The 16,742-nt window shown below is 44.6% G+C and overlaps 1 protein-coding gene across 3 annotated transcripts in view; it reads right to left on the bottom strand.

Moving 5' to 3' along the window:
* Positions 1-16,742, bottom strand: part of VPS53 (VPS53 subunit of GARP complex) — a 133,128-nt gene that overhangs the window by 101,243 nt on the left and 15,143 nt on the right. For 2 of the 3 annotated variants that reach the window (XM_059908274.1, XM_059908273.1), the window contains exon 5: positions 1,383-1,469. In XM_059908274.1, coding sequence (XP_059764257.1) covers positions 1,383-1,469 — 87 coding nt within the window. Of the gene's footprint in view, positions 1-1,382; positions 1,470-10,924; positions 10,948-16,742 lie in introns of those variants that run through there. The other variant, XM_059908275.1, reaches the window with a different exon arrangement.

The following is a 16,742-nucleotide window of genomic DNA, read 5'->3' as shown; positions in this document are numbered from 1 at the left end:
GCAAAGTTAGATCACTTGTATAGAGGAACGGGCACAGTGCTCGGCACAGTGGAAGAGCTCCACAAATATCCTCTTCTTCCCTTTAGCAAAGCGCTGTCTGGGGAAGCAGACTGCTTTTTTTTTTTTGGCCACACCACACGGCTTATGGGATCTTAGTTCCCTGACCAGGGATCAAACCCACGCCCCCTGCATTGGAAGCGCAGAGTCCTAACCACTGGACCACCAGGGAAGTCCCAGACTGCTTTAAAATAGAACATCTAATGGCGTTAGGAGCGGTCTACTCAGACTGTTACTGCATCCCCCCTCGGCTTGAAGAGGGAGCGTGGTCCAGACTAGCAGATCAGAATCCTAAGTGCTCACCGAATCTCCACAATTCTGTGATGTACACACAAATATTACCTCCACTTCACAGAGAGGCAACTGAGGTACAGAGGGGGTAAGTAACTTGCTTAAGGCCCCCAGGGAGGAAGGAGAGAGGGTGGATCTGAAGGCAGGCGGTCTGACGTCAGAGGCCATGCTGCTCACTAATGGTATCCAAGTGTCCCCTCTCCCACCCCACCGCCCCACGCCCTCCGCTGAAGCCGGGCCCGCCCCCGCCGCCTTCCACAGCCTGTCCAGTCTTGCCAAATGGCCACTGAAGAGAACTGAAGGGTCCATGGGAGTGTGACCTCGGATCTGTTCTTGAGTAGATTATAATAAGATGTAGGCAGAGAAGTCTGGGAGGGTTTAGGAGTTTTTATAACCAAAATGAGTAGGGGGAAAAAAATGACATTAATAATATCTTTCATTCATTAAGCAACTAACCCCAGCCCAGTACTATGCTCTGTGCTCTTCATACGTTGAATTCTTACAACATCCCTCTGAGGTAGTTATTATTCTTATTAAGAGTGGAAGAAACTGGCGGGCCCCTCGGTCGGCGGAGGCCTCTGAGCACATCACCCGAGGGCAGCACTGCGTAGAGGGGGAGCTTAATCAAGCCCCTCAGCACGTATCACAGGCAGGATGCGGCCCACCTCCCAGATCCAGGTCCAGTTTTCAAGCAATGCCAAGTCACATGTCATACATCTGAACTGAGAAACACGTGATATAAACAACTGCTAGAGACAGGAATCCAAAATGACTAGGAAACTATTTTGGGGAAAGGAGAAGAAGAGAACTTTCCCTGTTTAAAAACAGGGCTGCAAATACAGGGCAGCAGAGATAGTGAGTCACTACATGTCTAGCGGCACCTCCTGAATGGATGTCGTCCCAGGGCCAGCATTGGAGACGTGGGTGCTGTAGTTGGCAGGAAGAGGGAGAACAAGTCTATTAACTAGTATGACTGGACGAGAAGCCAACTTCCTCTTCTGGCGCAAAAATGCCAGGAAGAAACCGAAACTCACCATTTGCTCCGATTTTTCTGCTTTGTCCTTGATATCTTTGATTTTTCCAAAGAGTTGCTGAATCGCTTTCTGGGCCTCTTCAAGTGCCTAGAATAAGAGGAATAAATGAAAAACAAGGCAGCACCAGTCCCTACACTGTGATCAAGTGCAGCCTCAGAAGAAAATGCCTAAAGCTCTCTTGCTTCGTTGCACTTGCATTGACAATTTTACCAGACCTGAGACCTAAGCAGCAGCGGCAGAGGGAGTCCAGCATTTGGATACAGGCAAATAAACACTCAGAGTTCTTGCCAAGTTGCATCATAAAGTTTTAATTTAAAAACTAAACTATTTCCCTCTATATCAGTGATTACTACACATACTGATGACAACAAATAAATAAGACATGCACATCTGTGTGTATGTGTGTGTGTATGTCTGTGTGTGTGTGTGTGCACGTATGCAGTAACCTTCAAAAGCCTGAAGAGAGACACAGGCGGCTCCAAGTTGGGGGCAGGGGAAGCTCTGGGTTTTGAGATTTCCAGAAGATGATGCCTTCAAAAAAAAAAAAAATCACAGCTGTGCACGGGGACTCCAAAACCGTGGGCAAACCTTAAAGACATTTGTAAGTACCCCACTTGGAAACCAATGAAATGAAGTTAGAAAGGAATACTTACACCTAACGGTGAGCTAAATGTTTCCACTGAAATAAAAACCAACAAAGATGGATGCCACCCATTAAAAGCATTACAACCCACAGTGGTAACTGCGTGAGTCTGGGAAGCAGTATTAGGGGAGGGGAGAGGGCGCTCAGCCGCACACGTGAAGAACACACGTACTGGTGAAAGAGGCAGCGGCCAAAGAAGAACTCCCACTTCATTTCATTGCACGCACTTTATTTTGGATTTAAGAGTGGACTGGGGACTTCCCTAGCGGTCCAGTGGCTAAGACTTCGCCTTCCAATGCAGGGGATGTGGGTTCGATCCCTGGTCAGGGCACTAAGATCCCACATGCCTCGCGGCCAAAAAACCAAAAACATAAAACAGAAGCAATAGGGTAACAAATTCAATAAAGACTTTAAAAATGGTCCACATCAAAAAAATAATAAATAATAAATTAAAAAAAAAAAAAAAAAAAGAGTGGCCTGTCCTAACATGGCTTCCCGAGCCCTTTGTAAACGTAATGCCAAGGCCAGCATCGCCCTAGAGCTGTGTGTGGCCACCTGTGCCTGCAGGGGGGAAACAGCCGGCCTCCCTGAGGACACCCTGACAGAGGAAAGACAGCAAAGCTGCGACATGGGGAGAAAGTCAAAAGCCCTGACAGAGTTATTTGAACCTCCGCCTTCAGCAGAACCCAGCAGAAGAGCTACCTCTAGACTGTGAACTAACACGTTTTCTTTATGGCTGAAAAACATCCTCAAAAAGCAAACTTAAGTCTGCTTCTGCTGCAGGAAGTTCCTTCCTTGTTGGAAGGAGGGATTGTATCTCCCTGTCTTTCCCGGGTTTCCGGGAGGCCCACTTCTCCTGATGCCGGGACTCCTTCCTTCCCCTGCAGCTCCTCGCCCTGTGTGTGGCTCAGTCCCAGACAGAGCGCTCTTCTGACCTTCTTCATCTCTGGGATCTGCAGGGGTTTCACGCCTGGGAACAAGGATGCCGAGCTGCTGCGTGTGACTACGTTACGGCTTCCTCTGCCCGTTTGTTGCCAAGTCTGAGGTGATGCTAGTCGAATAAACAGCGGCTCACACCACCTCCTGGGACAGGCAGGGAGTGGGCGTTTGCTCTGCTGGATCGCTTCACTTATATCTACCAAGGCTGGGGAGCAAAGAAGCTTTTATACTTGTCATTTCTGCCGCCCGGACAGAGGTTATTTTAATCATCAGAAGGTTTGGTCTTAGAACAACAGTTGGCATTGCTATCAGAGACCAAAGTCCGTAACTTGGGAAGTTTTACCTGAAGAGTAGTAACCAATCAAAAGGGGCAACGGAATGGAATTGGGTCTCACTGGCAGCCCCTCTCACACCCATTCCATCCCAAGAGGGTGCCTCACTCACCAACTGCTTCCTCTCTGCTTCCTACCATCCTGCCTTCCTCACTCCCAGATTCAGCACCCCCAAAACAGTTGTGGTGCAGTGAGAAATCCCGCCACTTTCCAGCCAGAAGGCAGGAGTTTGAGGCCTGTCTCTGCTGTCACATACCAGCAGGACAACCTCTCTGGGGATCAGTTTCCTCGTCTGCAAAGTGGTGACGATGCCACCTACTTCAGGTGTTGTTGGGAAGACTCAATGACATAATAGGTGTTGAAAGCTACACAGATATTAGGTCTATTTCCAGGGCTTTTGACCAGCCTGGGCAAATGCATGTTTGCACCTAGGGATACATACATATATATCAAGTGGAGATATCAAGATGGACATATGAGTCTGGAGCTTGGAAGAGAGAAACGGAAATTCAGAAGTCATCAGCTTATAGATGATACTTAAGTCTGTAGGACTAAAAATCACCTAGGAAGAGGGTACAGACAGAAGAGAAGAGAAGAGAAGAGAAGATGGCCCAGGGCTGAGCCCTTGGACACTCCAATGTTCAGCAGTCTAGGAGAAAAAAAGGAGGGAGGAAAGATGCAAGAGAAAAACCACCAGTGACAGGAGAGAAAATCAGGGACTATGGTGTCACAGAAGCCAAACAAAAGTGTTGGAAGGAAGAGGAAGAGTGATTATGTCTTACATTGTTGAAAATTCACATAAGATTAGGACAGAGGATGACCACCAAACTGGACACCAGGGAAGTCGTTGATGACCTTGACAAGAGTGATTCCAGTGGAGACAGTGCGTGTGAGAGCAGGGGCCAGCAAATGATGGCCTCGGGGCCAAGCCCAATCTGCCACCTGTCTCTGTAAACAACGACAGCTTGGATCACACCAATCCCATTCGTTTAGGAATTGTCTGTGGCCACTTGCTCCACACGAAAGCAGGGATGGGTAGTTGTCAGAGACCAGATGGCACATAAAATCTAAACTACTTACTACCTGGTCCTTAATGGAAAATGCTTGCTGACTCCTGGTATAGACTATTTTTTCAAGAAGCTTTTATTGTGAGAAGACAAGAGAGTAAACAAGAAGAGGAGAAACTGATTGGGGGGTGGGGGGTGGGTAACGGGACAATTACAGAAGAGAAGGACTTTTTTATAATGTTCTTGAATTGTTTACTGTTTAAGTACCAGCTCTCTAACAGGGCTGTAAGTATCCTTTAGAGTGTGGCCCAAGGATATGAATGGCACTCTTAGATCCCCTACGGTTCAGGCAATTGCCCATTCTGGTGGCCAGAATGACAGGCCCAGCTGATAATTAGTCTCAGTATAAATTACCACTAGCTCCTTCTCACTCCAAAAGTGACTCTGATGATAAATTGTATGATCACCTCAACTACAGCATCTAACCAAAGCTGGAGCACAGCTGGAACTCGACAAATATTTGCCAACAGATTAAAAACATCGTGGGGCGCTTCTCAGAAGAGTAGCAGTGCTGCGGGTACTGTTCTGGATGAGGCAGGCCGACACCCACGGCTTTCCCTAACTCCAGGCACAACGGTAAGCAGTGGTTCAAAAACACAGCATCAGGGCTTCCCTGGTGGCGCAGTGGTTGAGAGTCTGCCTGCCAAAGCAGGGGACACAGGTTCGAGCCCTGGTCTGGGAAGATCCCACATGCTGCGGAGCAGCTGGGCCTGTGAGCCACAACTACTGAGCCTGCGCGTCTGGAGCCTGTGCTCCGCAACAAGAGAGGCCGCGATAGTGAGAGGCCCGCGCACCGCGATGAAGAGTGGCCCCCTCTCGCCGCAACTGGAGAAAGCCCTCACACAGAAACGAAGACCCAACACAGCCAAAAATAAAAATTATAAATAAATAATAAATAAAAAATTTAAAAAAACAACAACACAGCGTCACACTTTCTGCAACTGTTATCTATTTGGCTAATGTGGAATCTAATGCTCCTGATGCTGCCAGTGGTGAGTGAATTCTAACCCCCCGGAACCTTCTAAAAAATGTTGCCTCATGGCACGGAAAAGCACTACAGAGGCCCTTGCCGGCAACTGCTCACCTTCTGGGGCACAGCTTGCATGAAATTCTGTGATCTTGTTGGCCATGTCATGGTATAAGGATGTGCTGATGGGACTGTAGCCATCATCTTCTGGCCAAACACTCTAAGACATATGACATTCTGCTAAGAAAGGCAAAAAGGGCCAGTTCTATACTTAGATCTCAGGGCTGAAGAAGTTTCCACGATCCTTTCTCAGCGAAAGGGTTTCTATCCCTATTTTTCTCTTACTCTCCATCTGGCATCCTACCAGAACTGTCTCTGCTCAAGGTACCACTTTTTTCTTTCCGCAAACAAGTAAGACTCACACAATCTTACATTTCACAGTCTTAAAGAAAGACAAACTGTCTGCCAGATTTTTTTTTTCAGGCTGGAATACCTTCACTTGTTATAACAATGCACTGAAGTCGAGGAAATTTAATATAATTCACTTTCCAGAGTCAAAAAGGTTCTTCTGAAGCATTCATTCCGTCAGCAAGTCCATTCTCAACACACACCCTAATATTTGATATCTAATGTCTAATAATCAATCACACAGGAGGAGGAGTGTTTTGTAACTGGAAAAATCCTAAGATCTACAAAAGGTTAAGATTTTATTTTTAAGTAACACTAAAATACTTTTATACCTAGCTAATCAGAAAATGTGCTGAAAGAAAGATTCTGGCACTGTCCCTAGACACTCTTTAAAATAAAATGTGGCTACTTTTCCATTCCAGGCTGTACGTGGATTAAAAACAGAACTAATCACCCAAAAATGTCTGCTTTCAATCCACCCTTACTGGAGTTTCTGAATCGAGCACGGGAGCGTGGCTGCAGCCTGCATGGGAGGGTGCTATTAGGAGGCAGTGACTGTGGTCGTCCTCTTCACTAACTCAAATCCTGCAATCAGAGGATGCAAGGCGACCCACCGAGCTGACCCAGAAGGCTCAGCAGAACCAATTATGCTATCTCTGTATTTTTGTGCATCATTAACCGTAACCGTTATTCTTAATTTTCCTTGCCTCCTGAAGTAGACTCTGAACAGGCTACCAAAGCCACACTAGGTCACGTGCGCAGAAGATAAGCAGCATGGAACCTCGCACAGACCCCACTGCTTTCTTCTTCTTTCATCTCTTTTTTCTCCCCAGAACTGTGTCGGCCACCTGTGTAGATAGAGCGGATCCCAGCCAATGGAAATGCCTTGAGAAATTAACATCCCCTCTGGCTCTTCGATGCATCTAATTTTGCAGTTTGCTCTATGAGAGAATTATATTGCCTTTATCCTGTGAGCCCACGGGCAGCCTTTAAGAGATTTAAAACTGAGATCCCATTTGCTGCCACTACAGGAAGGAGGAAGAGGCTGCTCATTTTCAGAAGAACTAATATGGCATTCTGTTCTTTGAAAAAAAATAAGGTGCTAATATTCAAGGTTACTGGGAAGAAAATGATATTTTCCCACTTATTCTGCTATCATTTCTGTGGTCCAACTTTACATCTGTCTGCCGGTTCCCTTCCTATTATTTGGAAAAACAATGCACTGTTTTAGTAAAAAGCAGGGGTTTTTTGAACCAGCAGACTGGGATTCGAATGCCGGCCTTGCCACTTACTGTGTGATCTCTGGTAAGCCATCGAACCTCTAGGAGGCACAGACTCATTTCTAGAACAGGGACAACAGTCCCAACCCAGAGACTTGTTGTTAGGAAAACAGGGCTTAGCAGTAAACACCTTGGGTACTGTTTACTCAGTACTGCCTTCCTCCCAGGAGTCTTCCTCTCACTGTGTTCTGAGTCGCTGTCCCAGAGGCACACCAGGCCTAAGCTGGGCCACTTGGAGCTTTTCTGTGATTTTTCAGAAAGAATTGGGAAACAAAGTTTCTCTCTCTCTGGTGGTGGCATCCCCACGATGTGTAATTAGGTTAGATAGTAGCTGGTCTCCAGGTAGAGACAATGAAGCCGACACCCGGACAGAGACACAGACAGAAAGACCCAGAGCTGTATTCCAGTGCCGCCTTCTGCTGTTTGAGAAGCCCAGCAGAGAAACCACTCTTTCACAGACTGACTGTTCAAAACAAGACACAAGAGACTTCCAAATAATCCCCCTTTTGCCTATGCCAGTTTGAGCTGGGATTTTGTCTTCTGCAGTCAAGAGAATCCTGACGGAGGACGCAGCTCATAAAAGGGGTTCACTAAATGGTAATTATTAATACTATTCCCAGATCTCCCAGATAGAGTGTGACATTTCAGATGAGACTGCCCCTCTAAGAACCAAAGGTTGTCGACCCGTATTTTAGCTTTGCAAGTAGTCTGGTTAAGTTCAATATCTGCAGGCACACACACAAGAGTGGCTCATGGATCGGAGGGTGGTCTCCTTGAACCATGTTGTAAATGAGCCATTCTCCAGGGGAAAAAAAAGTTTCGATCTTTTGTTCGCCCCGTCAACAAAAACTGAGTGCCTACTCTATGTACTAAGCTAGATACGGAGAGAAAAAGATCGCAGATGGGGACATGTCTTTAAAGAGCTTGTGAGGGATATGTAAGAAACAGAAATAACTAGAAGATGAGAACGACAGAAAGAAGTATGAATGCCAGGATCATTTGGAAAGCAAAGGACTCTGCAAAAATGTTGCTGAGGGCGACCACATCTGATGAGCCCTAAACAAAGTGCCCTGTGACATCCACTAAAGGCAGACACCTACGGGTAAGTAGTCTCTATTTATGGAATGTCCCTTCTTTTGACACTACTGGCTAGCCTGGCACCACTGAGAGCTGTTGCTACGGAAACAAGGCATCCCGGCTAGAGCAGAGGTGCTTTAAGAACTCTCAGCAATAAAAACAATGCAGCCCGTTCCCCGCAAAGGTGCCAAACAGGAGCAGAGGCTCCAGGAATCTCACCGCCATGGACGGCTGCATGTGCACAGCATCACGCGTCTCTGTGTCCTTGAACACACTAGGTACCTTCCAGGCCTGGCAGCCCCGGTCCAACGCCAGACGGGCACCCATCAGAGGCAAAGCATTGGTGCTAACATTAATTCCTCCACAGCCCATTCAGAAACCTTGAGTATAAAGGGGCTTTATTTAAAGCACAGATTTCTTTCCAAGTTTGTGAACCAAAAGAATGTAAAGGGCAAAAGGAGTAATTCTCACCTTATTTGTTAAAATGCTCTGTTCCACCTGTTACTTTAATTTACGATTTCTGCAAACCACATCCACTGAAAATGTGAACCAAAGAGTTCATTTTTATTGTTTTTAGGAAACAAGCCAGAAATTAAAATTGTAAGACAGGGCTGGGACACAAATTCAGCAGTACCCAAACAAGACTGAACATTCAGATTTTAAAGTTCTGCTTATATCTGTTATCGCCCGTAACTTAGAATCTGTTCCTCCTGAAATAGCGGGGAGTGGGGAATGCACTCATGCACAGCCTCCTTTGATGAAAGGTAACCCCTGAGGATGAGCGCATTTAAAGCAACAACTCCAAATGGAGCTGGAGAAGGAAAAATTCAAGCAAGAGTCTCAGTTGCTTTGCTGAACAAAAGGTACAGAAATGCAATACTGTAGAAAATGGGGGCACATTTAAAGGAACAATCTGCCTGAGTTTAACAAAGGACTATGTCCCGCAAATAGCTAGGACTTCCCAGTTGCCAAGTGAAATTCAAATCCCCCATTGTAGTCACTCAGTAACTCTCATCTATATTATGGGTTTTCATTCAGGGCTTCATTTGGGGTTGACTTCTGGATGTTCCTTCAGCTGCTTTTTAGAGACACCTTCTGTACCAAAGCCCTTCAGGCTATGGCCCACCTTGGGGTTTCATCTGGATGACTTTCTGTTCCTGTTTCACTTTCCTTCAGGATTGGGTCCCATGTGTTCAGGACCACAGGTGTGCGGTGAATGCTCAGTTCTCTCCTTCCCTCCTGGAGTTCCTCTCTTGGTCCAGTTTCTTCTTCAGGCTGAGAGGGGCCCAGCTGGTTAAGGAGGCCATAGTCACTGTCACTGTTTGGATTCCCTTGTGAACCAGTTAACTTTTCAGGTTCTACAGTAGAAAAACAGTGGCTCCCAAATCTGCTTTTAAAGTTTGTCCCTGTTTAAAAAGAGAATTTGGTATACACAGGGATGGCCAGATCAGAAAATCTGGACCTGTGATTAGCTCACCCAGTGTAATTTGGGGCAAGTCACAGAACCTGTGTGAGCCTGTTCCTACAGCTGTAAAATTGGGAGAATAACATCTATGTGGCCTAATTCACATCTTTGGAGGATGAAGTAAAGTAATCGATGCAACAATGTTTTGCAGAATGTAAGATAAACATGTTTATTTGCTTTTGTCTTGTTTTTAGGGGGGTTTTTTTTGGCTGCATCTCGCGGCTCGTAGGATCTTAGTTCCCCGACCAGGGATCAAACACGGGCCCTGGAAGTGAAAGCGCTGAGTGCTAACCACTGGATCACCAGGGCATTCCCCAAGATAAACATATTTATATTGTAATAAAACGTAAGCACTATATATTAAGACAAACAAATCAAAATGTACCTTCTGCCTAAGCAACTCAAAATGTGTCTTTGCTTATAGTGAATCAATCAAGAATGACACATTAGTCTTCCAGCAGTACCTTCTTCATTCTAGAGATCTGGGTAACTACAGGGCTGACAAGTGTACTGGAACTTGACCACAAGATGCTAATCCAGAAACCAAAATCTCCAAATATCAGAATCTCCAAGTATTCGATGGAAAAAAAAAAGTATAGCACTTGGCTTAGCATAAATGATATTATCATATGAATAATAGTTGGCTGTCTGTCCCTACTGTTCTCATGTGACTGAGAACAAGAAAAGTTCAGAAGTATGACAAGAAGACAAGGGGGAGTAACTAGGTCGGAGATGGGGTAAAGATCCCTCAATTCACCTCTTCTGTTTTATAGAAGATGGTATTTGGACCATCAGATTTACCTATCAGTAAGTATATCTGTAGAAGAAACACCCCCCTTCTGGTTGGGGGCCATTATGAGAGTGACACTAATGTAGTCTGCCCAACGTGCAAATTCTAGGTGTCACATACAATGCCTAGAGGTGAACATAGCATCTGCTCAGAGGGTCCACAATATACCATGGAAACAAAAATCAGAAATCCTGGCATGTGATCCAATTCTACATGAATGACCATAAGTGTCTTGTATATTTTAGAGCTTTGATTTAGACAACTATAGAACACCAAACCAAAACAGACTAAAAAGGCATTATCTCTGGTTTGGCAAAACTAATCTCCTTCCAGATGAGACCTTAGAGTCCAAATTAGAGTGAAGGAAATTTTACAGCTATGTTACAGACTCCTGAAAATAGGGATTTATGAATGGAAATGTTGACAGAACCACCACAGAACTGAATTCATGCTGCTCTAAATTCTATATTTCCATGAATGAAAGAAGGGAGAGAAAAAAGGAGGTCAAGTTCTTACACGAAGTAACATAGTTTCAAATTCCCATCCACTGTTCAAACACACCTGGATGACTTACCCTGTCAAGGATCTAAAACCCAGAAAGCTTCATCTTGTCAGCAGCAATACTGCAATTTTTCTCAGGGGCAAACTCAAACTAAGGGTGGAATTTTCCTTCCATCACTAACAACCAGCAGTCAAAAGCAAGAGTAACCTGGGTAACAGCCAGAGCAGCTACAGTCGTGATGAATGGCATTTTCCTCTTTAGATGCAGAGACTGTAGTTTAAACTTGTGACTGCCCTTAACATGGGAACAAGCAGATTGCAAAAGTTATGCTTGACCTTCTTTCTTGGCTCCTGTAGAGTGCCAATGTACATGGAGACGGCTCAGAAGAATAATAAACTTCAGTGTTCCTCCTTGGCAATACTATTTTCCTAAAACCATTTTCAATAATCATGTTGCACACAAGTGGGACTTGATGTGTTTCTAAGGTCAGGAAGGAAATAGTCCAAATGCTGGACATGCTAACTAAAAGAAATCATCATGGTATTTTCTTTTTCGGAGAAGGCAGCAGCATTATTATTAGGTACTGAACACAAAAACTTAAGCCTGTAACTAATCTGAAACACATCGTCTGTATGGATTAAATGAAGACAAAACAGGCTTGTCTAGAGGAAAAATATATTAAAGTTCAGAACAATATGGAAAAAAATGTCTCCATTTCCATTTAATGTGAAGGAGATTAAATATTGAAATGATTAAAAATTACCATATGATCCAGCCATTCCACACCCTAGGTATATAGAGAAAGGAACTGAAAGCAGGGACTCAGATATTTGTATGTCAGTGTTCATTATGGCATTGCTCACATCCATCAACACATGAATGGATAAACAAAATGTGGTATACACACACAATGGAGTATTACTCAGTTGTGAAAAAGGAATGAAGTTTTAGAACAGGAATGAAAATCCCAGATACACATACCAGGACAATACACTGTGACCCAGCAGGTATTTAAGGTGGGTTAAATATTGAAAACAAAACAAAACTAAGCTAATCATCAAATGGAAAAACCATATTTAGATTCCACATATAAGTGATAATACACAGTATTTGTATTTCTCTGACTTATTTCACTAAGTATAATATCCTCCAGGTCCATCTGTGTTGTTGCAAATGGCAACTTTTCGTTCTTTTTTCAGGGCTGAGTAATATTCCATTCCATATATATATATCACGTCTTCTTTATCCATTCATCTGTCAATGGATACCTTATGTTGCTTCCATATCTTGGCTATTGTAAATAATGCAGCTATGAACATTGGGGTGCACATATCTTTTCGAATTAGTGTTCTCATTTTCTTTGGATATATACCCAGGAGTGCCAATTGCTGGATCATATGATAGTTCTACTTTAAGTTTTTTGAGGAAGAGTGCTAGATTCTTAAAGATTGGTTGCAATGTGGAATCTGAAATCTTATTACTGAACTTCTGATACTATGCTACATGAAAATCCACTGGTCAGTTGTGCTTTTGCCCAAGATGCAGAAAGCTTGAGTGTTGCTCTAACATTAACAATGAGAAAAAAAATAAACAGCAAAATCACAACATTTCTTGAACCCATCAGAGAGCTGAAGGCAACCAGGTCTCCTGAAATCCGAGAGATGGGGACACCCAAGAACCGTTTCATATGTGGCAGAGCCTAAGAGGAAGATGCAGATGCTACCCCAGCGGACAGGAAGGAATCAACTATGGTTTTTAACAAATTGCTAAGGGCCAAGTGTGGGGCTAGTGCAACAGCGTGGAACCTCTGGGAACTGCATAGTCGGCAGTTTGCACCCCTCTCAGGCTCGTTTCCAAGACCTGCACCGGGTGCTCGTGAGAAAACCTGCAGGCAGGGGGGGAAGACCAGAAGGAGCCTCCCTTTGGGGTGCAGATGTGCAGGAGATTAAATGGGCACTGTAGAAAGGCTGGAAGCCTTGATAACCTTCACCCTTGCCTGAACCCCCCTCTCTAAAGCCTTAAACCTCTGAGTGAGGGGCGGCCTGGCAAATGTCCGAGGTAAGTCTTAAGGACAGAACAAGAGAACAGAGCCTTTCACTACCTCTGATGCGACAATTCTGGGCCTCGGGTGAGCTGTGCTGCGACTTCCATTCACAGAGAACAGCACACCGGGGGGCAGTAAGGAGGCTTTCAGAGCAAGGAAACCTACAGGTGCTTCAAAGCAGGGCGGTAGGGATGGAAAGGAGTGGAGCTGATGGAAAAGCCACAGGAACTTGAGAAATGCCCGGATGCACAGAATTAGGAACGTGGATGTTCCAGTGGTTTCCTCATCACCAGCAGCAGCAGTATTACTGCCATTTGCTAGACAGGACTGAGCCTGATGTTGTGCTTGGTGTTTTGAAATAGTTAACTCGAATCCCCACCGCCCTGAAGTAGGTATTATCATCTCTATGCCCCAGATGAAGAAACTGAGGTTCGGAGAAGTAATTCGTCCAAGGTCACCCAGACAGAGAAGAGTGGCAGGAGCCAAACTTTAAATCCAAGGCTCAGGGTTTTTCATTTGACCAGGCTGCCATCTAATGTCACATTAGGGACAGTGTCCAATTCCCCGAATCCTTCGAGAATCCAAATACAATGCTCAGTCCTGTACATAGAGGAGAGAGAAGATAGCTGTTTGGATTCCCTACAGATTGTCTAAAAATGAGAGACCTTAGAGGACAAGTGGCAGAAGGTTCTAATATGCAGCAGATACGTCCTCCTGCCTAAAAGCACTATACAGACTCATGGGCGATAAAAAAGATGAAGTACAGTGACAAGACCGCACCTAGTCCCTGTAGCGCTCGATACTGGACATTCTATGAGCCCTTGCCTCAACGACAGCCAACAGTGCACTAGGAGCAGGGGAAACGGAACACTCACTTGGATGCAACTTATCAAATAAAAGCAAGCCAACCCTGACCTCTGCACCAGATGGAAGAAATCCTGGTTGGGGAATGGTGGAGAGTCCCAGTCAAAACCAGGGACGCTGGCCCCTGCAAAAGACTCAACTACACCCTGACTCCGGCACTGCCCCACTGAATCACGAGGCGTGCTGCACTCCCAGGCCATTCTCACACCTTAGCAATTGCTGAAGTTCATTCAGTGTTGTCTGCAGTCTGAAAAATATAATTCAAAAAAAAATCTAAAAGAAACCAAAAAATGCCTAACCATTCTCGATCACAAATGGAAAAATTTGAGCCTACATTTTAAAAAGCTCACTTGCTTTAGATTTGGTATGTTTCAGTAGGAGGAAGCAAGTGACAGTTGCCTTTTTTTTTTCCTCCCCAAACTATTTATGGTCCCTCTACTACTTTAAAGTATTTTTAAAAATTAAATTAAATTTATTTATTTAGTTGTGCCAGGTCTTGGTGGCGGCAGGCGGGCTCCTTAGTTGCAGCAGGTGGGCTCCTTAGTTGCGGCTCGCCGGCTCCTTGGTTGTGGCATGCGAACTCTTAGTGGTGGCATGCACGTGGGATCTAGTTCCCTGACCAGGGATCGAACCCGGGCCCCCTGCACTGGGAGCATGAGGTCTTTACCACTGTGCTACCAGGGAAGTCCTGGTCCCTTTACTACTAAGTGCCATTTATTTTCTTCCATCGATGGGCTTCATTTTCCTCCCAAAGAAAAGATGAGAAAGGATATATTTGAAATGATGGAGGGGAAGATTCAAGCCATCTTGCAAGAGAGCTGACAATTATAAAGTGATAATCCCACATGATGAAGATCGGTGCTATACTGCGAAGTCCGTCTACCTAGTTCAGGGTCTTGGAGAGAACAATTATTTTTGCTCTAAGGCCTGACTCAGACGATATACTAATTTTGAGGTTGAAAAGCAAAGAACACTTTCTCCTTGGAAGGCAACATGCTTTGCTGATTTAGTTAATAAATCTTTACGATATCTCTATGTAAAAGAGAAGAAGGCAAGTATGATTAGCCTCTTTTGCTGAGGAAAATGAAGAACATGCAAAAATTAAGAAACACAGCCTTGAACGGATACCGAAGACCGGAAAAACAATCCTTTGTCTCCTGGGCCTGGCACTTTGTACTAAAGTGAGGATAAGAAGAGAAAAATGAGAAGTCTCTAATAGCATGCCACATGACTCTGAACCCATCCTGGTCAACCTTTTTATATGCAACTTGAATGAAGACATAGAAGGCCCATCTGGCAAATCCGCTCATGATAAATGGAAAGGTCATCAAGATTCCAGAAGGTCTCAACAGGCTGGAACAATCAGGCAGAACTGGCAAGATGAAACCAAGAGTGAGACACATAAAGTCCAGCACTTAATTTCAAAGAATCCCTTAAACAAACAGAAGAGGGGAGAGTTTAAAAGCAGTTCGTATGAAAAAAATATTGCAGATATTGCAAACTGTTGGCACACAGATGTGTTTCGTTTGGCCTTTGAAGTATTTGTGAACAACGCTAAACCAACATTTAAAAATTGGGGAGACTCACGTAAAAATCCAAATTTCCGGCTTCTCTTGAAAAACTGATAGATCTGGCAAACTCCATGTCTGTGCTTAGACATGACAACCGTGGGTGAGGAATGAGCGGTGGCTCTCTCCTTTAGACAGGGCATCCACTCCCCCAATGGATGCCCGCAGTTGCGTCCTGGCCTGCCAGAGCCATTTAGGTAACTTTCTTAGCTCTGTGGGCACCTCTTTGCAACTCTTGACCTGGAAGTTTCAGATACCTGACAGCTCAGTAGAGGCCCACCATGTGATACACCTGACAAAAACTTCACCCAATCCATGGTAATGGAAGAACTGTGTCACAGACTGCTTAGAAAATCTAGAAAAATCAATGAGTCTTCTCTCCAGACATATGTCTATTCATATAAAAATTTACAATTAATTTGTGGGAGTTGAAAGACCCCCCTGAACTCCCAGTTCCCAAGTTAACAAGCCCACTCTAGAACAAGGAGGTAAAGTGTCCCACTGTATGTTCACACAGTATGTCTACCCATGGCCAGGAGGGATGCTGACAAACTTCAAGGCAACCAGGATGATAAAGGGTCTGAAATCATATCGTAAAGCTGAAGAAACTAAGAGTGGTTAGCCTAGGAAAAGGAATGCTCGGAAAGGAACATAATATCCATTTTTAATTTTAGAAGCTATAATAAGGGACAGGGATTAGGTCTATACCTGTCCAGCTGGCAGAACTAAGATCAATGAGAAGTTACAGTGAGGTCTATTTTACTATTTCAATTCGGTGTAAGAAAAAGAACTTTCTTACAATTAAAGCTGTACAGGGGACTTCCCTGGTGGCGCAGTAGTTAAAAATCTGCCTGCCAATGCAGGGGACACGGCTTCGAGCCCTGGTCCGGGAAGATCCCACATGCTGTGGAGCAACTAAGCCCATGCGCCACAACTACTGAGCACTTGTGCCACAACTACTGAAGCCTGTGTGCCTAGAGCCCATGCTCTACAACAAGAGAAGCCACCGTAATGAGAAGCACACGCACTGCAACGAAGAGTAGCCCCCACTCGCTGCAACTAGAGAAAGCCCATGCGCAGCAACAAAGACCCAATCAGCCAAAAAAGTAAATAAATAAAATAAATATTTATTAAAAAAATAAAAATAAAAAATAAAGCTGTACAAAACTGGAACAGACAGTCCTGTGGAACAACAGAGTAGTGAGTTCCCCATCACTGCAAGAATACAAGCAGAAACAGAATAATGAAACGTCAGAGATGTGATAGAAAGGATTCCTGAACCGGGTGGGAGGTGGTTCTACAATTATCTAATGCTTCTTCCAAATCAAAATTTTAGTGAGCAGAGCTGAAGATGGCAATAATAATTTTCTTCCTCTCCCAAACCTTAGTCTTGCTGTGATGCAATAGTTAACAT

This window comes from Balaenoptera ricei, chromosome 20 (genome assembly GCF_028023285.1).
Source record: "Balaenoptera ricei isolate mBalRic1 chromosome 20, mBalRic1.hap2, whole genome shotgun sequence".
NCBI classification, from domain to species: domain Eukaryota; kingdom Metazoa; phylum Chordata; class Mammalia; order Artiodactyla; family Balaenopteridae; genus Balaenoptera; species Balaenoptera ricei.
Note: the sequence above shows the minus strand (reverse complement) of the source record. Positions and strands in the feature narration are given on the sequence as shown.